Source organism: Rhodamnia argentea, chromosome 2 (genome assembly GCF_020921035.1).
Source record: "Rhodamnia argentea isolate NSW1041297 chromosome 2, ASM2092103v1, whole genome shotgun sequence".
Lineage (NCBI taxonomy): Eukaryota > Viridiplantae > Streptophyta > Magnoliopsida > Myrtales > Myrtaceae > Rhodamnia > Rhodamnia argentea.
Window position 1 is genome coordinate 2,818,628 of NC_063151.1, and position 21,691 is coordinate 2,840,318.

General features: G+C 44.3%; 3 protein-coding genes and 1 long non-coding RNA gene across 6 annotated transcripts in view; 1 reads left to right on the top strand and 3 right to left on the bottom strand.

The window, feature by feature from the left end:
- LOC115729467 (purine permease 3-like) lies at positions 1-21,681 on the bottom strand. Of its 2 annotated transcripts, XM_048275118.1 has the most exons (3): positions 21,575-21,681; positions 780-1,428; positions 2-384 (listed from the first exon to the last, which is right to left on the bottom strand). In XM_048275118.1, exons 2-3 carry the CDS (start codon positions 1,392-1,394, stop codon positions 40-42), a joined length of 960 nt encoding a protein of 319 aa, XP_048131075.1. In that variant the 5' UTR covers positions 1,395-1,428; positions 21,575-21,681; the 3' UTR covers positions 2-39. The 2 variants fall into 2 exon arrangements, with proteins under 2 accessions (XP_030542661.2, XP_048131075.1); XM_030686801.2 differs by lacking the exon at positions 21,575-21,681 and having other exon boundaries at positions 1-384; positions 780-1,487.
- The window catches only part of LOC115749870 (purine permease 3-like), a 25,957-nt gene continuing 9,514 nt past the window's right edge, over positions 5,249-21,691 (bottom strand). Inside the window, exons 1-3 of one of the 2 annotated variants that reach the window (XM_030686878.2) lie at positions 20,927-21,682; positions 11,690-12,084; positions 5,249-5,291 (exon numbers count right to left, since the gene is read on the bottom strand). In XM_030686878.2, the coding sequence (XP_030542738.1) occupies positions 11,728-12,084; positions 20,927-21,646 (1,077 nt within the window). In that variant the 5' untranslated portion in view covers positions 21,647-21,682 and the 3' untranslated portion in view covers positions 5,249-5,291; positions 11,690-11,727. Of the gene's footprint in view, positions 5,292-11,449; positions 12,085-20,926; positions 21,683-21,691 lie in introns of those variants that run through there. The other variant, XM_030686877.2, reaches the window with a different exon arrangement.
- Positions 5,299-7,016, bottom strand: LOC115749869 (purine permease 1-like). The gene is made up of 2 exons (XM_030686876.2): positions 6,125-7,016; positions 5,299-5,713 (listed from the first exon to the last, which is right to left on the bottom strand). Exons 1-2 carry the CDS (start codon positions 6,899-6,901, stop codon positions 5,381-5,383), a joined length of 1,110 nt encoding a protein of 369 aa, XP_030542736.1. The 5' UTR covers positions 6,902-7,016; the 3' UTR covers positions 5,299-5,380.
- LOC115749880 lies at positions 5,369-11,927 on the top strand. The gene is made up of 3 exons (XR_004016404.2): positions 5,369-5,446; positions 9,613-9,616; positions 11,822-11,927. It is a non-coding gene; the product is annotated as an uncharacterized LOC115749880 (long non-coding RNA).

A 21,691-nucleotide genomic window follows, 5' to 3' on the forward strand; every position in this document is an offset into this window, starting at 1 on the left:
CGGGGAAGGCCTTGTTAATGTATTTTGGTCTCTGGAGGTCTAATCTGCCACTGCCGCCTCCGCTGCTGCTGCTGCCGCAGCTGCTTCTTTTTCCTTCTTGGCAAGTTTCAATTCCCCGCAGAAGTATGAAACAAAGCCCCAGAGCGAGAGGGCAAGGGACACGCCTTTCTCCGCCTTGAACTTCTCGTGGAAGCATATGACGGCTAGGATCTCAGTGACCGGGAGAAGAAGGGCGATCATGATTCCTGAGAATAGAGAGGAGGCATAAAAGATGATTCCTATGGCTCCTAAGAAAAAAAATTGCCAGAGGATCGCGGTCCACACGAGCACCACGTAGAATCGGGCTTCTCCGAGCTTGTAGCTCCTTGCTTCTCTAGGAATCGCCTGCGTAAACATGAAGTCTGTGATTAGGATCATAGTTTTATGTTATCCCGTTTCAGCGGTTTCTTAGTTGTGGAACTTCCACCGAGTGAGACTAAAGCATTGTCATCATGTTAACATCCACATATCATCCACTCCAGCAGATTCAAAAGATAATTTTGCAGGAGGGTTTTATTAGATCAATCAAATATATTTTTCGCAAAACAAAGGGGACTTAAAGAAAAGATTTTGGTTCAAGTCGTCCGATTTCTTAAGATAATATGGTCGAGAGAGAAGATACTCTTATGAATATTGGTCATGGATCACATGCAATGCAGCCATGGTGGATTTACCATGACCAATGATCGTAATAAACCTAAGAGGACGGATCGAGGTTGAGAGAGAGAGAGAGAGAGAACCTGGAAGTCCTTGTTGATCAGCATGCCGATGGTGCAGAAAGCTGTGGCGAAGAAGCACATCACCAACTGAATCTCCAACACCAGCGAGTATGTGACAGCCGGCTTGGCCTTCTTGTACGTCAGCTCCACCAGCGGCAGTACGAACCCGTAGAGCGCCGCCGCCCCGAGCGTCATGAAGAAACCCGCATAGTACGCCCCGTCCAACTCCCCCGCCGGCCGGTCACTGCTCGTGTGCATCGCCAGAATCCCTGCCCCCATTGTCAGCAGGAATATCGAGTTGATCGTATACGACGTGAACTGCTGCCTCACCAGGAGGAACGCGAACCCGGCTGTGAAGGCCAGCTGCGTGGCGATGAGCAGGGCCGACGTGGAGACGGGGAGCCGTGCCACGCCGTACGCGTAGAGGTAGTCGTCGAGGCCTGTGAGAACCCCTATGACAGCTGAGGCGACGAAGAGGAAAGGGTCCATGAGGACGAGGCGGGCGGAGGGGCCCTCAGCGAAGCGGCGGCGGAAGTAGGCTACCACGAGGGGGACAAAGATGATGGGCCAGCCGCCCGTCTCGAGAAAGCTGGAGAGCCAGACGCGGGCGCCACCGTGGAGGAAGTAGAGGCGCATGAGGAGCGGGCCGCCGCACGTGCCGAGGGCGAGCATGGCGCAGTTGAGTGAGAGGAGGAGGCGCTTTAGGGTTTTGCCCTGGGGACCTTCCATGGTTTCCACAGCGACAAAGCTCTCCTATGGAATTTTTTCTAGTCAAGCTTGGACATTGGCGATCGATCGGACCACAAAGGAAAGTTCTGCGCATCAAAATCTTTCAAATCATGTAGTTCATTTACATATCTTCTCGATTTTAATTTAAAAGAATCTCGTAAGAGAAGTTGTGTTTTTTTGTTTGAAAGTGAGAGAAGTTGTTAAGTCAGCTTTATTTTGACATAATCAAGAGCAAATTAACTCGACATTATAGGATAACTACCAAAATTTTTTTCCTAAGGCTGGGATCCTATAAGATAAGACATGAAATTTACAGATTTTGTTATATCCTATCTGTTGTCTTTTTGAATCGCAGTAATTAAGTCGTATAATTTTAATATCCTACCTAGCTCTTTATTCTGTATGCACAACATACAAAGAAATCACAAATACACAATTGGGGATAAACTCCACCATGATTATTGTATTATCTAAATCTTACATTGCATAAGAGCTTATTGTAGTATTCTAGAGTTACAAGTTCGACTATGACAAAAAATGTAAACAAGCCACAGCAAATGTCGAACTATTAAGAGAAAAAAAATATTGTCATTCACTTTCACTATTCCGAAAAGGATAGTGCTTCAACTCTCTCGCGTGCTTTATTTATAAGTGCTCATTCTTTTCTCTATCTTTTTTTTTTATTTCTATTTGTTCCCTCATATCTTAATAAAATTTATTAAATAGTAAGCTATACTAATATACACGAAATATAAACACTAAGCGGTGTAAAGCTTCGTCATCTCATCATGGTAGCGAGTTTCCGACCGAAGTCGGATGATACATACAAGTTAACCATAGAAGACCCCAATTTTTGTAGCTCGCCTCACTTCTAGATTCTACATAACGAAGAAGAGCTAGGAAGTTGTGATCTTAGGGTGACACCGGAAAAGCTCTTTGGCTTTCTGTCCATGTTAAGCTCGCTACATTGATTTTACTGATTTTGGACACATGGTGCATGAACCGCTTGATAACATCGTTATCAAAACCGGGAAATCTCGAAAGCCGAGGTCTTCACGGGGCTTGAGAGCAGGTGCCTTACGAAAGGAGCTATGGACAATTCCCATGCAGCTCTTAGGTTTAGGCGAGACAAGAGGCTCCCGGATTTGCTGAGTTAGTATGGAGAGGACTAGCCGTCGCGACTAGCCGTGTAGAAACAGCTCATTTGCAATGCTTGCCGCGCGCTCTAACGGCTTTTGACATAAACCGAACCATAGAAGCGGCATGCTTGCTACTTGATCTCAAGACATGCCGGAACTGAAAAACGTTTTAAGAGCTTGATAGAATTCGAGTGCAAATTCAAGTGTAGTGCATGCTTTGCCCTAGCGGCTGTGAGGGAGAAAGGTAAATTTTGAAGTTTGTCACATGTAATGCTGAAGAGTTCAGTGTTCTCATTTTTGAGTGGCTTCACCGGTCAGTGTAGAGCCATCGGCACTAAGACAAAAGTAGATATGACGGAAGGAAAAGCTGCAGCTCATATTAAGGGATCATCATATGACCATAGGCAGCCACTGACGACGAATTTCTTGGGAAAAAAAAATGGGTCCATTCTGTGACTCCTTAAGGTGGAGCTTTTAACTTTCTTTAGCAAAAACGTGCAGAGATGCCTCTGAATTACAATCGTTCATATATGACCAACGCTCATTTGGTCATATATCGAAAACATACGGATGTGTGCTCTTGAGAATGAATTCAAGAGAACGCGTAAATGCGACGATTTGAACCCGGATCTCGAATATGATCGGATTAGTAAACTTATCATAGCTTGTCGTGTAGCGTAAAGATGTCTGAGTTCGTCGTGAAATCATCCTTATCCCGAGCTAAAATTATCAACGGAACAAGATTGCTATATCTTACCTAGAAAGAGGGAGACAAAAGCACTGGAAATCTCAAAATTTGTACTGAATCGTTTAGTTTCAATCAAAATGTTTTAGCTTGACGAGTGAGAACTTTAATAACTTATTTTCTACTGCTTTCTCTTTTCCATGGGGCTATTTAACATTAGTAGAGGCTGCATATATACTTGTTGATGCTTGCTCGTGCAACATGGATGCATTTTGTGGATCAAGATTGACAGGATAATTACGTTAATTTTTACAATTTTTCTTATATACGGAGGAAATTTGATATCGATGTGATGCACGATGAAAACGCATAGAAAATAGGATCATTTCCAGTTAGATGGTCTTTCACATTGAATGATTACTAGAGAACGCGACGACTCTGCCTTTGGCTTATGAAACCGATTTACAAAATGAGCTAATAATTCAAAGCCTTTCGCCTCTGACTTATTCGTCCCAGTCACATGTCGTGCACACATATCTAGGGGAACGTTAAATTCGCCATGGACCACAGGACACGTTGCATGCGTGAATCGAAACCCCCGCTGCTTCCCGACAACATGACGCAGTTTTAAGGTACGAAAAGGTTGGTTCATGAATCGACACACCAAACAAAAAGTGGATGTGATTGCACGCTTAGCCCTTGATGTCCTTCCACTTCACGGTATGATAAGAGAAACGATTAGGTGGGCCGGCTGCTCCAAGGGCCGGCCTATTAGCTCCACGTGGCGTCCATGGGTCCCACTTTTGAGCCCTGTACACGTATGACAAAGGTTGGATCTGCCTCCTGGTCCTGGAATCTACAGTGCCAGTGCGCACGACGGCACAAGCAATGACTCAGTTCTCTCTTCGCTTGCCTCCCGAATGGTGTTTCCAAGAACCTTGGAAACTCTACGGTGTCTGCTACAGTTGGGACTCCCGGTCTATAAATGTTGTCACAGATTCCATTCCTGCCCAGTTCGTTCGGTTTCTTTTTCTTGCTTCTTCAGAGATGAAGAACCCTTTCCCTGTAGTTTAATAGCCTTTTGAGAGACATATAAAACCGAGGAAATTACAAGACGAAAGCTTCTTCGCAACATTAGTCACAGGGCTAGCCAAAATCTCTTTGTGACGACACTTGAAACAAGAGCTGGGTATAAATTCCATCACAAATTTAAGTGTAATGAATATCTGCCCTTGCTGTGGAACTTTTTGTGTTCTCTTCAGTTTGAATTTTGTATTTTCTTTCTTGATAGTTTGGTTTGGTGGACAAAGTGCAGGCCTCTACGTGAAAGTGAAGGTAGTTCATAGAACTAGTTTGGTTTATCTGAAAAAATTGATCTGTCTTCTTTGTCACCATCCTGCAAGATGATCTCCCTGCCCTTAATCGGTGTATGACAGGGACAGAAACCTTGAACTACAGTTAATTTTTCTGATAGAAAGTCGCCAGCAATGCGTCTTACCTTGGATATTCTGATTGATTGTGTGAACTCATTTTTTGATCAGCTGCTTCAATCAATCTGGCGGTTCCATGTCATCGTCTCAATGAGCACCACTGTATTAGATGTGATGAGATTCTCTTAGGTAAATTCAGGCCATCCAGCTTCAATGAAAAGCGAGAAAGTAAACAAGAGGGCGAACAGACGAAAAGGTAAAGAGAGTACATTGCAAAACTCCTAATCAAAACAGTCTCTCTGGAGTGCAGATCCAAATTTTGTGTTGAATGTATTGGACAATCAAATAAAATATATGCAGCAACACAACTTCTCAATTACAATTTGGCAATTTGCAATCGTGTTTTTTTTGGTAAACTCGCTCTTTTTCTTGAATGGCCTTTTGGGAGACAAGTATGCAATTGCAGGATGACAATGATCACCTCCCAAATAATGTAGAAGACCATCTTGCTACTTCCACACGAACACTCTCGGGGCCAGAATTAGGACAGACCTCAAAAGTAGGCTAAGCATAAGCAACGTCTTTTCTTTTTTCCACTTCAGGGATGGCCTTGTTGATGAATTTCTGGTCTCTGGAAATCTAATCTTCTTCTTCTGCTGCTGCTGCTGCATTTTCTTTTTCTTTCTTGCCAAGTTTGAATTCGCCGTAGAAGTATGAAGCGAAGGCCCAGAGAGAGAGGGCGAGGGACACGCCTTTCCCTGCCTGGAACTTCTCCTGGTAGATTATGATGGCTAGGATCTCGGTGACCGGGAGAAGAAGGGCGATCACGATTCCAGTGAATAGAGAGGAGGCACAAAAGATCATTCCTATGGCTCCTAAGAAAAAGAATTGCCAGACAATGGCGTTCCACACGAGCACCACGTAGTATCCGGCTTCTCCGAGCTCGTAGTTCCTCGCTTCTGTAGGAATCGCCTGCATTAACACGATTCCGGAGAAACCTTATGTCATTCTGATCATAGCTTTTTCTTTTCTCCTTTCACTTTCAGAAGTCTATTAACTATAGAACTTCAATCGAATGAGACTAAAGTATTGTCGTTGTCTTACCATCCAAACATCATCCGCTCCAGCAGATTCAAAAGATAATTGTGGGATAGTTCTATCAGAGCAATCAACCATAACTACCCATCTCGGTAGGAGACTGGAAAAAACCAAGATTAAGAAAATTTTTTGGTTTGAGTAATTCGATTTCTAATATAATATGGTACAGAGAGAAGATATCAAGGCCATTCCAATTTGTGGGTACCACAAGAAATCAACTTTACACGACCAATAATTGTGATGAAACCTAACCCATGGGGATGGGTCCAGGTCGAGAGAGAGAACCTGGAATTCCTTGTCGACCAGCATGCCCACGGTGCAGAAAGCGGTGGCGAAGAAGCACATCACCAGCTGAATCTCCAGGACCAGCGAGTACGTTACCGCCTGCTTGGCCTTCTTGTACGTCAGCTCCACCAGCGGCAGCACGAACCCGTACAGCGCCGCCGCCCCGAGCGTCATGAAGAACCCCGCGTAGTACTCCCCGTCCGACTCCCCCGCCGGCCGGTCGCTGCTCGTGTTCATCGCCAGCACCCCTGCCCCGATCGTCAGCAGGTATATCGAGTTGATCGAGTAGGGCGTGAACTGCTGCCTCACCAGGAGGAACGCGAACAAGGCGGTGAAGGCCAGCTGCGTGGCGATGAGCAGGGCCGACGTGGAGGCGGGGAGCCGCGCCACGCCGTACGCGTACAGGTAGTCGTCGAGGCCGGTGAGGACCCCGACGACAGCGGAGGCGGCGAAGAGGAAGGGGTCCATGAGGACGAGGCGGGCGGAGGGGCCCTGGGCGGAGCGGCGGCGGGAGTAGGCCGCGGCGAGGGGGAGGAAGATGATGGGCCAGCCGCCGGTCTCGAGGGCGCTGGAGAGCCAGACGAGGGAGCCGCCGCGGAGGAAGTAGAGGCGCATGAGGAGTGGGCCGCCGCACGTGCCGAGGGAGAGCATGGCGCAGTTGAGGGCGAGGAGGAGGAGGGGGAGGCGCTTTGGGGCTTTGGCCTGGGGGGGTTCCGTGGCATCCCCCATGGCCATGACCAAGCTCAAGCTCTCGCTCTCGCTCTCGATCTCCCTCATCCCTCGGGATCGTTCAAATCCTCCACAAAGAGAGCGTCGGCAATTTGTCTCCAATCAATAGTTCAAAAAGTTTGGTGAATAAATCGTCGAAACTATTCATGATTATTTTCACTTTGCATCCTGAAAAAATCTGAAAGTCAAAGCTTTCGAATCATTTTAATTTATCGACATTTATTTTAAATTAAGTAGACAAAACGTCCTCGAATTGTTAATTGGAGCATCCATGTAACATGGTCATTTCCCATGTGCCTGAAACTGATTTTAATTAGGAGAATTCAGATGGTTGCTTTTATTATGATTTTTTTTTTTGGGGTGTGCATGTAAAAACAAGGGAATAAGGTTCCTGGAGATGCGGCGGATCAAACCAAATGCCCCAGAGAAATGTTGGAGAAAGGGAAGTTATGCTTCGGGTTAGGGGGGAACATTTGGATTTATTGGCGAGCTAGAAAGACAGAGAGTCGCGCCGGGTCCATCCTTTGATTCCTGGAAGTGGAGCTTTGACTTTCTTCAGCCAACAACCTACGGAGAAGTCTCTGTTTTCATTAAGCCGCACCGGAAGCGGAAAGTGTGGTAGGCTCCGTTTCCTTCGCAGAGTATAATACTTCAAAAGAAGTTTTTCTAAAGATGGCCTCTTGAAGTAAATTAGACAAAAATTTCGTGCCTTCATTTTGATGAACAATACATGCGATCCTCTTTTTAGGAGAATGTCTTTCGAATTTTTCATTTTTTTTTACTTCATTTTTTTTGGAGGGGAGTCGAAGAGTTTCCCTTTTTTCAACCGAACAAACCTTTTCTCTTGAACACGGTGATATTCGTGCCGAAGAATTTCTCATTCACCATATTAGGAAAAATTATCCAAAAAATCCTAAACCTATTGTATTTTTACCAAATTAGTCCTAAAACTTTTAGGCTTACCAATTTAGGGCGCGCATGGTAACACTTCGGAAAATCCATTTCTCTGTTAGAAACCCATCCGGCAAAGAAATATGTTTGATAAAAATCTGATTGAAGTAGAAATCCGTTTGGTAAAAAAATTGACTTATGATAGGATTTTTCATTTATGGCAAGATTTTTCACTTCTGATAGGATTTTTGGCCAATTTTGAGAAGTAAAAAATTTTAACTTCTCGGCTCCAGAATGACTTCTTGCACCACACCCGCCTCTGTCAACCATCGTTGCTGTAATTGCCGGCCGCCAACCACCGCGACTACGGCCGTCGCCTCCGCCAACCACTATTGCCGTGATCGCCGACCGCCGACCACGGTAGCCTCCGCCGATCGCCGCCTCCGACCACCGCCAACCCCCACCAGCCGCCGCCGCCGCCGCCAACCATCGCCGTGGCCGCTAACCACCGCCACCATCGACCATCGCCGTCGAAGATTTTGTTAATAATGTTTCAAAAGTAGAAATTTTCAACCGTTATTAAACGAATTTTTCTGATCAGAAGTCAATCTGGAGCAGAAGTAGAAAAATCAACTTCTACTTTTGAGGAGAAGTAGAGAAATCAACTTTTGATCATAAGTTGATTTTTCATGGAGAAGTGTTTTCATGCACACCCTTAGTCTTGAACATTTTCACTTTTTGTCAATTGAATTCATCTAATCAATTTTGGGTTGAAATCACTAAAATGAATGCCAACCGTCTTACGTGGCATGGTCGACGCTGATGCAAATGATTTTTAATAATATATTAACATAGTTTCTAATTATTATTATCCCTTTGTTTTTTTATTTTTATTTTCTGGACTTTTTTTTCCCTCGGTGATTGGCGTGGGTCGCCGGTTGCTGGGCAAGGGTCACTCAACCTCGCTCAAATCTGAGGAAGGCCATCGCGGCCACATGTGAGGGTCATGGCCCTCGGCCAACCTTGCCTAGATCTAAGTGAGGCCAGCCTTGCCGGCTATGGGTGAGGTAGCCTTGCCTAGCTGAGTGAAGGCCCAAACTAGGGGTGAGCAAAAAAATTGAGATCCACTCGGATCATACCGAACCGGCTCTTTTTTGGGTGATTTTCATTGGGTACTGGTCTAGTTCCTGGTTCCAATTTGATGGAATCGGCGACGACCCGTCCGGTTCTCGTTTTCAGGTGAGAACCGCTCATCCGGACCAATCGACCGAACCTATTTATATAATATATATGTGACAGGGGAAGCTTCATAACTGCACACTTTGATTTATAACTGACTATTCTTTGCATTTTAGTGATATAATTGACTCATTCATTCACAACAAAAAGCAGCCGGAGTCTTCCATTTCCAGGAAGGGTCGGGGAAGGCTATGACCCTTGTAATACTGACTCTGTTTTGCTTTTTTGCTTGGCAGAAACAGAGGAAGGGAAGTACAGCAAGGGTCCTCCTTTTCCAAGGAGAAGTTGAGGGAGAGGAGACCCAACATTAATTCTTTTTTATTAACCTGAAAATCTATTATGGCTCACATAAACTGTATCCAATCCTAAGTTGTTTGTGAGAGTTTTTTTTTTTTGTGGTCGAATGTTGTTTGTGAGAGTTGACGGGTCCCTTTTTGTTGATAAAGTATTGATGTCGTTAATAATTCGGGTAAAATTTTTCAAGTAATGTAGTGATCATTACTCGATAGGAGTGATTTCACAGACCCATCCGGTGGTTCGGTTCTCGGGTGGGTTCATGAAACGAGTGAGTGATTCACGCTTCCTATTTTGCAGAACCGGTTCCAAGCGGGGTGGTCCTCGATTGTAAGATAGGTTCCCGGCGGGTGATCCTTGATTCTAAGATGGGAACCACTCATCCCGAAATCGATCATCTCTAAACCCAAACTGGCCATTGAGAAAAAGAACCCATAAATTAAAGAACAAAGGAAAAAAAATTAAAAAATTAAAATATTTACTAAATAACAATCAAAATTAGTCGGATTGACTCAATTGACAAAAAATGAAAATATTTAAAACTAAATTGATAAGATTAAATATTTTAGGACTGAATTGGTAAAAATATAATAGATTTAGGACTTTTCGGATAATTTCCCCATCGAGTTATTACAATCTCTTTTTGAGCATATGACTAATGGTCATTGACTGTGGTAGTCTTCTCGTCCCATGTGCACCAGGTGATTATCGGAAACACATGGATCTGCGAGCTGAAGATGGTATCAAGAGAATGCGCAAATGTGACGGTTTGATTTCAAATCTTGATTATGGAGAACGGACACACTTATCAAGTTTTGTCGAGATTGGAAACTACCGATTTTAATCAATTCCTTGACACAGTGGTCGAGCTCGCTGAAAACTCATTCTTACCCTAGGCTAAAAACATCAATAGAACGAGATTGCATCATCTTATCTTGAAAAAAAAGACGATAGCATTAGAAATCTTAAAATTTGTATCGAATTTTAAGTCAATTTTAGCCTTTTTTTTTTTTTTGGGCTTGCTATTAAGCACTAATCCTAAAACTTTTAAAATTCATACCATCGAGACGTGGTCTAGATCTTTACCTCTCATTAGACGAATTAAACTTCAATGTCGTATTTTCTGTTGCTTTCTCTTTTCCACGTGGCTAGTTAACATAATGAGTGGAGACTGCATTTTTACTTGTTATTGCGCTTTCTCTTTTCCACGTGGCTCTTTATGGAGAACCCATTCCCTGCAGTTTTAAAGCCGTTTCAGAAACATATGACCAAGAAAAATCAGGAGGAGAAAGCTTCTTTGCATGCATCATTAGCTTCAGGGTTAGCCAAAATCTCTTTGTGATGAAACTTAAAACAAGAGCAGTTCTGCTGTGGAAGAGAGAGGTAAAATTTGAAGTTTGTCACCCTCTATCTTTACGTGGCTTCAATAGTCAACTTGGAGCTGTCGACATCGAGACAAATGTTAGGTATCGCAGAAAAAGGAAAAGCTGCAGCTTTTACCAAGCAGAGAGCATCATCAAGATCATCATATGACCATAAAGGAGCTACTAATCTATGAATTTCTCGCTGGGAAACTCTTTGTGTCGTATTCACTTTGTTGGAGCACTTTGTATTTTGTATTTTCCTTTCTTGACCGTTTGGTTTGATGAACGGAGCGAAGTTCCTCTACATCTGTCGCCATCCTGCAAGGTGATCTATCTCCATACCTTTAATGGTTGATTAACAGGGCCAGAAAGCTAGAAGTGCAGTACTTTTTCTAATACAATGTCACCAGTACTGTGTCTTGCGTTCTATTTTTCTGATTGATTACGTGCACTTATTTCATTGTTGATCGGCTGCTTCAATCAGTCTGGTGATTCCATGTCCTTGTCTCGACTAGCACGATTATATTAGACGCGACAAGATACGTTTCGGGTCAATTCAGGCTATTCAGCTTCAATGAACAGGGAGAAACATAAACAAGAGGGCGAACGAATGCAAAACCGAAGAGGGTATGTTCCGAAACTCCCTGGCTTTTGTTATTGTCCCTCTGTCTCGCTCATCACTAGGTTGTTCTGTTCCTGCCCAAAACAGCGTCTCTACTCTGTTCAACTCCAACTTTTGGGGTTGCATGTGCGAGAGAATACAACTGCCACATTACATTATAGCATGCAGATATGCAGCAACACTAACAATCTTCAACTCCAATTTACAATTCTGTCTTATTTTTCCAACTTTGACTCGCTCTTTTTTCCAACTACGATTCAATTCTTTTCCCTCACGTTGTTACACATCTACCTCGGAAGACGGTAAAGAAAGGCTAGATAAATTCTACTACGATGCAGTTCACGAGTAGCAGCGCTGTGGGACAGTATGCAATTGCAGGCTGACAGCAATCGCCTCGCGAATAATGTAGAAGGCCCTCTTGTTACTTAGGCTAAGTATATGCCATGTCTTTCACTTGCTCACCTTCAAGGAAGGCCCTGTTGATGCCCTTCGGCCTCTTGCTGCTGCAGCTGCTGCGGTTGCCGCTTGTCCTTCTTGGCAACTTTGAATTCGCCGTAGAAGTACGAGGCAAAGCCCCAGAGAGAGAGGATCAGGGACACTGCCTTCTCCACCTGGAACTTCTCCTGGAAGAATATGACCCCTAGGATCTCCGTGATCGGGAGGAGAACGGCGATGACGATCCCCGAGAACAGGGAGGAGGAATAGAAGATGACTCCTATGGCTCCCAAGAAAAAGAACTGCCCGACGATCGCGTTCCATGCGAGCACCACGTAGTACCGGGCTTCTCCGAGCTCGTAGTTCCTGGCTTCTCTAGGAATCGCCTGCGTAAACATATGAGGTCAGCGAGCATCCTTAGGGCTCATCGCTCAAAACAAGGGAAAACAAGAAAACAGGATTCTATGACTGAGCCTTGCCTACCCCCACCAGAGAAAATATTGGCTACAGACCAGGTATTGCTGGTCTGGTCCCCATGTCCACCCATCATGCCACACGTGTTCGGAACGGGCCCCACCAGTCAGAAAAAGAAAAAACTCCTCTCTCTCCTCTCACGGTCACGGTCTCCGTCTCCCTCCCTCTCTTTCTCTCTCTTCACCCTCCTCCCTATCTCGTCCGCCTGACTCCTCTTTCTTCTTTGATCTCGAGCCTGAGCCTCCGCCTATGTCGGCCGCCGTGAAGAGCATGATCGGAGTCTCCGGAAACGGGTGCGCCAGATGTCAATCTTACAGTTGCCTCGCCCGTGGCCAGCGAACCCAAATTCGAGCTCGAGTGGCCATGGCCGCGAGTCGCAAGTCGAGCCTGAGCAGCCTCGGCCGAGATATCCTTGTCGGTTCGTGGCCATGGCCGCCAGATGTCAAGCTTGCAGCTGCTCGCTCGTGGCTTGTCGAACTCTAGAGTGACCGGCTTCGGCTTCTCCTTGAGCGGCTCGAAGGGCGGGAGGTGGCTGAGGACGCCACCCTTCACGTTCGGATCTGGATCCTCGGGCCACAGGTACTCATGCTTCTTCACCTTCCTGAGCTTCGCTGCCACCACCGTCAAAGCCTTCCCTCCTCTCATCCCCAGCCGCGCCCTCCCGAGGGCCCTCAGCGACAAGTCCCCGGTGCCGTTGCCCGAGTTGCCTCCCAAAAGATTGGAAGCCGTAGCTCCGGCTAGGGACACCGACGACCGAATCAAAAAAGCCAGCTCCTCGACCAAATCAAGCATTTGCCCAAGAAATTGCCGAGGTTGGAGAAGAAAGTGTTAAGAGTTATCCTAATGTGGGCTTATATTAATTGGGATTGTAATAACTGACTTGGTCTAATAAAGATTGGATATAAAGATTCTTACTGGGCCTAATATGGGCCTGGCTAGTGTGGGCCGACCTCGGCCCGGCCCGGCCCGGCCCGGGATGAGAGGGTCCGCCGAGAACTCTATAAATAGCGCTCGATCCCTCCTCTAACCCTTAAGAATTTAGAAATCACTTCACATAAAGATCGGAGAGAAAGTGAAGGGCGTCTCTTCGAGCTAGCCATACGGAGGGTAATAGAGGAGAAGATCTAGAGTTTCATATCATTGCGATTCCGCCTGAAGTACAATGGATTCAAAATCAAGTGCACAAACTTTTTATTTTCTCCGCATAGCGTTTCATTTCTACCTATGGTGATCCAGGGATAGCCGCAATAAGGTTTATAGCGGCCAACGGTTGGTATCGGAGCAGTTCCATAGCCTAGATCCGAAATGTTCGGTTTTTGCTTGTTTTCAAAAATTTGGACAGATGAAAGGTGAATTTTATTGCATATTTGGGTTCTACTCGTCGTTTCGAGCATTTTGAGGGGTGGCCGGCCTCCGGCGGACGCCGCACAGTGCCGCACGCGCGCAACGTGCGCGACACGCCTCAGGCGCGTGCGGTACACGGGCGCGCCGGGCGGTTGCCACCACGCGAGCGTGCCGCGCGCACGACACGTGTCTCGACACTTGTCGCCTCCGAGTGAAGCGGCTAGCCCACGTGGCCGTTGATGTCGGCGGGCCACCGCCTCTGCGTCCCGGTGGACCCGACCCGGATCCAATGACCCGTTGGCCGTTGATCGGATCAACCCAACCCGTTGACCGGTTCGACCGGTCAATGGTCGGATCGATTTTGGGTGGATTGGTCAAACCGGTCGGACCTGTCATTGGACCGATTGAGACAGAAGACATGCATGGCACGTGCGACACGTGAGCTCCACGTGTAGAGACTTTAGGCGGCGCGTGTGGGGGCGTTTGAGCTCCGTTTGAGGCGATTTTGGTACGGGCGTGCTCATATGAAGATTCTCTACATTGTGGTATATTTATTTTAAATGTTTAGAGCCTTTAAGGATTGAAAAATGCATAAAAATCCTATATATGTGTAATTTTTGGGGGTATTTTTGGCATTTTTCTTATATTTCCATATAGTTTTGGAAATACTAATGCTAGCTCATACGTGTATGGCCATATATAGAATGTGCAGAGTATTCTAAAGTATTGGCATGTATAAAAGTTAACATGCATTAATAAATGAAGCAATATTATTGGCATCATATGTGATTTTAATGACAACTGCTCATGTCTTCAAGTTTAAAATTACATATATATGATGAAAGTGAGATAAAGATTATATCCTTGGTATGAGAGAGTTTCAAAGATTCAATTGAGTTGTGACCGCCAAAGTGGCACACTTGATTGAGTTTGAGAAACATTGGTCTCGTATTGTGATGGGATGTCTCCTATTCTAATGCATAATCATACTTCCAAAGGAGGTGATTGTGTATTGGTTATGGAGGGATACATGTATAGCATATGGTTGAGGATTGACTAATCCTAGTGGTTCATACACCCAAAGGTAGTGATTCACGAATATTAGAATATATTCTGATGATCGCTGACATATGGAGAGTTTACAATCGCACGTTATACAATCCGCCCAAAGGTGATTGTATGATGGTACATGTAATTCTCTAGTTGTGTACTTATACGAATTTTTTTTTAAAGTTACACAGTAGTCACTTGATGCTGATTATATGCACTGTTTGTTTTTCCAGTCACCTTCTTTGTAAATGGCAACTCCATTACGATTGAGGTTCTTCATGGTTCAAATTTTAAGAAATGGAGAGAGAATTTTCTGTTTACTATGGAGCTGGCGGATATTCATGTGGCTCTTTATGAAGATAAGCTAGTGACTCTTTATGAAGATAAGCCAGCTAATCTCATTGAGACCGGTCAAACAATTGAGATGACACATTTTGCCGCTTGGGAAAAGAGCAATAGGATCTGCTTGTTATCAATGAAGCGATCCATACAAGAACATTTAAAGAGTAGTTTGCCAGTTGATCGCATTGCGAAAGAAATGATGGAATTTTTAATGGCCAGAAACCGAGTATCATCTAATGCCGAGGTTGGGATACTCGTCCGGATACTTTTTAACATGAAGTATAATATGGGTGCGGGAGGAGTTAGGGATTATATCCCGAGAATGTTGTATTTGCAAACAAAACTTAAGATTCTAGGTATTATAATTCCCGATGCCATTATGGTACATCAAGCCTTGAACACTCTTTCCCCTGAGTTTGGTATGATCAAGACCAGTTTCAACACACGGGATGAGACTTGATCTATCAATGATCCGATAGCTAAGGTGGTGGCGGAAGAAGAAAAGCTGAAAAAGGAAGGAGGGCATTATGCCATGGTTGTCTCCAGTTCTAGCACTAAGAAAGGTAAGGGGTTCAAACTTCGTACTCGTAAAGGAACTCATTTTGCCACGGGTTCGACCGATAGTACGGGTCATAAGAAAGTATCCTTTAAGAAGGATAATGACCATTGCTTCTTTTGTAAGAAGAGAGGTCACAAGAAAAATGACTGCTTCAAATATAAGAATTGACTATCTAAATGTAAGGATGCGGGTATTGATTCTTTGGCATTTGTTTGTGAATCCAACCTATCTGAAACCCCATCTAGTTCATGGTGGTTAGATAGCGGTGCAACTAATCATGTTGCGTTTACCATCTAAGGATTCATAAACCGGAGAAAGCCAAATCGGGATGAATCAAACCTCAGAGTGGGAGATAACAATAAAGTCGACGTTGAGTTCGTGGGAGATATAATTTTGGTTTTAGAATCGGGTTTCAACTTGATGTTGAGGAAAACTTTTTATGTACCTTCCTTTAGACGGAACTTAGTGTTTGTATCATGTTTGGACGTGTGTGGTTACTCTTTTGAAATAAAGAATAATGTGGCTTCCATATTTTTTAATTCAAATAAAGTTGGGTACTGCAATATGTCCAATGGATTGTACTGATTGTATTTAACTCCCAATGATATATATGTCACTTATACAGTTGAGAATATTATCTCCAAAAGAACTTTACCTAAAGAACAGTCTTACGCATTGTGGCACAAACATTTTGGTCACATTTTTAGGGAAAGAGTGGAAAGGCTGATAAAAGCAGACATCCTACCTACTCTTAAAAGTGACTTGGAAATTTGCGTAGACTCTTGTAGAGGTAAGATGGCTAAGATAAAGAAGAAAATAGCAGTCCGTAGTTCTGACCTGTTGGAGGTCATTCACACCGATATCAGTGGACCTTATACTGCAACATTATGTAGAAATTTTTATTTCCTCACTTTTATTGATGATTATTCCCAATATAGTTATCTGTACTTGATTAAGGAAAAGTCCGAGTCTCTTGACAAGTTCAAGATATTTCGGACTCAAGTCGAGAAACAGTTGGGAAAAGTCATAAAGGTTGTCGGAATTGACCGTGGTGGCGAATATTATGGTCGACATGGCAATGTTGGACAGCTTAAAAGGCTATTTGCCAAATATTTAGAGGATTCTGGGATAGTAGCTCGGTTTACTATGTCCGGGAGCCCCGAACGGAATGATGTAGCCGAAAGGCGTAATCGCACCCTTATGGATATGATTAGGAGTATGATTAGTAGAACAACTTGCCACTTTTTCTTTGGGGCGGGGCTTTGAAAACAACCCTTTATGTTTTAAATCGGGTTCCCACTAAAGCCGTTCTATTGACTTCTTTTGAGTTATGGACTGGACATAAACCCAGTTTAAATCATCTAAAAGTTTGGGGTTGTCATACAGAAGTGAAATTATATGATCCAACATTAAGTAAGTTGGACTTTAGAACCACTCGATACTACTTCGTGTCTTATCCGGATCATTCGAAGGAATATCGGTTTTATAACCCCGATGGAGGTACAAGAATTGTGGAGTCACAAACAGCAAAGTTTTTGGAATTTGATGTAGCCGAAAAGGGTAGCTGTTCGAAGACTATAGAAGATAACAGTACGATGGAGACTACTATCTTGTTTCCTCTACCAATACAAACCATTATGGAGCCTCCTATACCACATACCGAGCCTGTTGAGCTTCGGGATTCAATTATTGAAATAGTTCCTAATGAAGTTATTTAGGCTCCACGGTTGCGGGATCAAGGCGAGGTAGCTCCGCTTAGGAGGTCTATCGGGCAAAGAAGATCAGCTATTTCACCGGACTATATAGTTTATCCGGGAGAGCAAGATTACGATATCGGTCGTGTGGGTTATCCAGTTACTTATACGGATGTTGTTTCTTGTCCTCAATTAGATATGTAGATAGATACGATGAAAGATGAGATGCGATCTATGAGACATAATGGTGTCTGGGAACTTGTTGTATTGCCCGACGGTCATAAAGTAATTGGCTGCAAATGGGTGTATAAGACAAAAAGAGACTCTAAAGGAAAGATAGAAAAACTTAAAGCTAGACTGGTAGCCAAAGGTTTCACTCAAAGATAAGGAGTGGACTATGAAGCAACATTTTCTCTAGTCTCTTCTAAAGATTCTTTCAGAGTGATCATGGCATTAGTAGCTCATTTAGATATGGAGTTACACCGGATGGATGTAAAGATCGCTTTTCCGAATGGTGATCTTGATGAGGAAGTCTATATGGCACAACTCGAAGGTTTTGCAGGTGATGATTCGGGTAAGCTTGTGTGTGGACTGAAAAAGTCTATTTATGGTCTCAAACAAGCTTCCAGACAATGGTATTTAAAGTTTCATAGCGTTGTGACTTCTTTCAATTTTGTGGAGAATAGAGTGGATCGGTGTATATACTGCAAGGTCGGTGGGAGGAAATTCATTTTTCTCATTCTTTATGTGGACGACATTCTACTTGGGAGCAGTGATATTGAATTCTTGCGTGAAACAAAACGGATGTTGTCGGAAAACTTTGATATGAAGGATCTTGGTGATGCGTATTTTGTCCTTGGCATTAAGATCCATAGGGATCGTTCTCGCCGGGTATTGGGTTTATCTCGGAGGGCATATATTGATCATATTCTGGAAAGATTCAATATGCAACATTGCAAGCCGGGAATTGTTCCTGTCTGTAAAGGTGATAAATTGAGTCTTTCACAGTGTCCTCATTCAGCTATTGAGAAAGCTCGGATGAAGGATATACATTATGCTAGAACAGTTAGCGATATCATGTATGCACAAGTTTGCACTAGACCAGGTATTGCTTATGCAATATGACTTCTAGGCAGATATCAGTCAAATCCAGGACACGATCACCGGGTTCTTGCCAAGAAGGTTTTGAGGTACTTAAAGAAGACAAAAGACTATATGCTGATTTGCAGATACGTTCAAGACCTACGACTAGTTGGATATTCGGATTCAGATTATGCTAGTTGTCAAGATGACAAAAAGTCGACATCGGGATACATTTTTATGTTAGCGAGCGGTGTAGTATCATGAAAAAGCGAGAAATAGACAATAGTATCATCATCTACCATGCAAGCGAAGTTTATAGCATGCTATACACAGTGCTACTGAGGCCATTTAGCTCCGGAACCTCATTAGGGAGTTGACCATATTTGATTTTGTTGATAGACCCATACGGTTATCTTGTGATAGTAACTCTGCAGTGTTGTTTATTAACAACAACAAAGGTCTCAAGGGGTCTAAGCACATGGAGGTCAAGTTTTTGACCATAAAGGAATCTGTGCAGAATGGTGACGTTGCGGTAGAGTATATTTCCACAGATGATATGGTTGCAGACCCACCGACTAAAGGTCTTCGCCCTTGTATATTTGAACGACATGTCATTAGCATGGGCTTAGTGGCATCGTTGGTTGATGTTGTCTAGTGAGAGCTATTTTGTTTTGCTCTAATAAAGATTACATATGTGCTTGTTACATATTGTAACATTTTGATATGTATTAAAGTCTGTATACAATATTTGTGATAAATACATACATTTGATGAAAATCTTGAGGTGTGTGTAAACCTTGAGTATTGGCTATGGGCATTTGGTTACTAGCTGTATTAATATGTCTTGTTACACATAAAGTATAGTTAACTATAAAGATAAGACATATGTGGGTTCATCGGAACCATATGGATATTCCCCGGTGACACATTAAGGTTTGTGACACATAAGGTGAGAGAATGGTGACTAACAAAGGGAATGACACAAAAGATATCCCTATTTTATGAAGTGTCATTCAATTGCCACACTACCATATTAAATCCATATCAATAGAGTTAAGAGCACTCGTGACCATGGATGGCTCCGTGTACAATTTTATGCGATTCTTGCCATGATTCGGTGTTTAAGATTACGTGGGATCGGATTGGCCGCTAAGAATAATCCCTAGGCCAAGATAAATGTGTGCACTACAATACACTTTCAATTAATATAACCAAAGAGGGAGAATGTTAGAGTTATCATAATATGAGCTTATATTAATTGGGATTGTAATAACCGACTTGGTCTAATAAAGATTGGATATAAAGATTCTTAATGGGCTTAATATGGGATCGGCTAGTGTGGGCCGAGTTCGGCCAGGTCCGTGATGAGAGGGCCCGCTAGAAACTCTATAAATAGCGCTCAATCCCTCCTCTAACCCATAAGAATTCAGAAATCACTTCACATAAAGATCAGACAAAAAGTGAAGGGCGTCTCATCGAGCCGGTCATTCGGAGGGTAATAGAGGAGAAGATTTAGAGCTTCGGATCATTGCGATTCCGTTTGAAGTACAATGGATTCGAAATCGAGTGCACAAACTCTTTATTTTCTCCGTATAGTGTTCCATTTCTAACTATGGTGATCTAGGGATAGCCACAATAAGGTTTATAGCGGCCAACAAAAAGGGGTTGGCCGGACGCGAGAGAGAGAGAGAGAGAGAGAGAGAGAGAGGGGGGGACAGGGGAGGTGAAGAGAGAGAAAGAGACGCGGGGGAAAGAGACGGAGACTGTGACCGTGAGAGGAGAGAGAGGAGTTTTTTCTTTTTCTGACTAGTGGGGCCCGTTCCGAACACGTGTGGCATGATGGGTGGACATGGGGACCAGATCAGCAATACCTGATTTGTAGCCAATATTTTCTCACCCCCACTAACTCCATATGTTACTATCTAAAATTGACTGGATGGGATCAATGATGTGATGTTATGTTGAAAAATGAAGACGGAGACAACAATTGATCTTTTAGCCAGCTTCTTGTTATTTGTCCTATCAGTTGGAAAACTACAATAAGGACAACGTAGTCCGTGACCCTCATTTTTCATGGGGTTGTAGTGTAAACAGTACGTGATGTAGCTCTAGTAGAAAGTATTGATTCCCGTCTTCCTATCGTGCCTACTTCTCGGCAATAGCTGTTAACAGTCTCCTATAATAGACCAAACTTTCGCGATATGCAAATCTTCCCTAAATTTTCAAATTTTGCTTTAGATTGGAATCTTGTTTAGTTCAAATCTTGACACCAAGGCACGTTGGTTTCTTTTTCTCAACCTACAATAGCTGAAACTTTTGTAATGTATATCAATCCGTAATTTCACAAGCAATTTTTTGTCACAATTTTTTTAGATGGGGATTGATAGAAAAGTAAAAGTTTCGGTCAAACATAAGCAAACATCGTTGCAAACTGAATTTTAATCGCTGACTTTTTGAATCCTCTAATTTCTTGTGTGAATATGAACAAGGCAGAAAACGAATCAAGCGGAACCGGGGACAAAACCCGATCTGGTTCATATGAAGCTGGTTCATCAAACCAGAAATACCGATTTCTAAGACAAAAATGGGGGAAACCACATGAAAACCAAGTGAATTTTACACGATCAATGATTGTGATGAACCTAAGAGGACAGGGTCGAAGGTTGTGAGAGAGAGAAGAACCTGGAAGTCCTTGTTGACCAGCATGCCGATGGTGCAGAAAACGGTGGCGAAGAAGCACATCACCAACTGAATCTCCAACACCAGCGAGTACGTGATCGCCTGCTTGGCCTTCTTGTACATCAGCTCCACCAGCGGCAATATGAACCCGTACAGCGCCGCCGCCCCGAGCGTCATGAAGAACCCTGTGTAGTACTCCCTGTTCGACTCCCCCTTTGGCCGGTCGCTGCTCGAGTGCATCGCCAGCACCCCGGCCCCCATCGTCAACAGGAATACCGAGTTGATCGAGTACGACGTGAACAGCTGCCTCACCAGCAGGAATGCGAACAAGGCCGTGAAGCCCAGTTGCGTCGCTATGAGCAGGGCTGACGTCGAGACGGGGAGCCGCGCCATGCCGTACGCGTAGAGGTAGTCGTCGAGGCCCGTGAGGACCCCGATGACGGCCGAGGCGACGAAGAGGAAGGGGTCCATGAGGACGAGGCGGGCGGAGGGGCCCTCGGCGGCGCGGCGGCGGAAGTAGGCCGCGGCGAGGGGGGCGAAGATGATGGGCCAGCCGCCCGTCATGAGCCAGCTGGAGAGCCAGACGCGAGCGCCGCCGCGGAGGAAGTAGAGGCGCAAGAGGAGGGGGCAGCCGCAAGTGCCGAGGGAGAGCATGGCGCAGTTGAGCGCGAGGAGGAGGAGCCTCATGGTTTTGCCCTGCGGCGCTTCCATGGTTTCCCCCATGACGAAGCCCGCGTGCGCTCTGCTCTCGCTCTCTCTGCGGGCCGA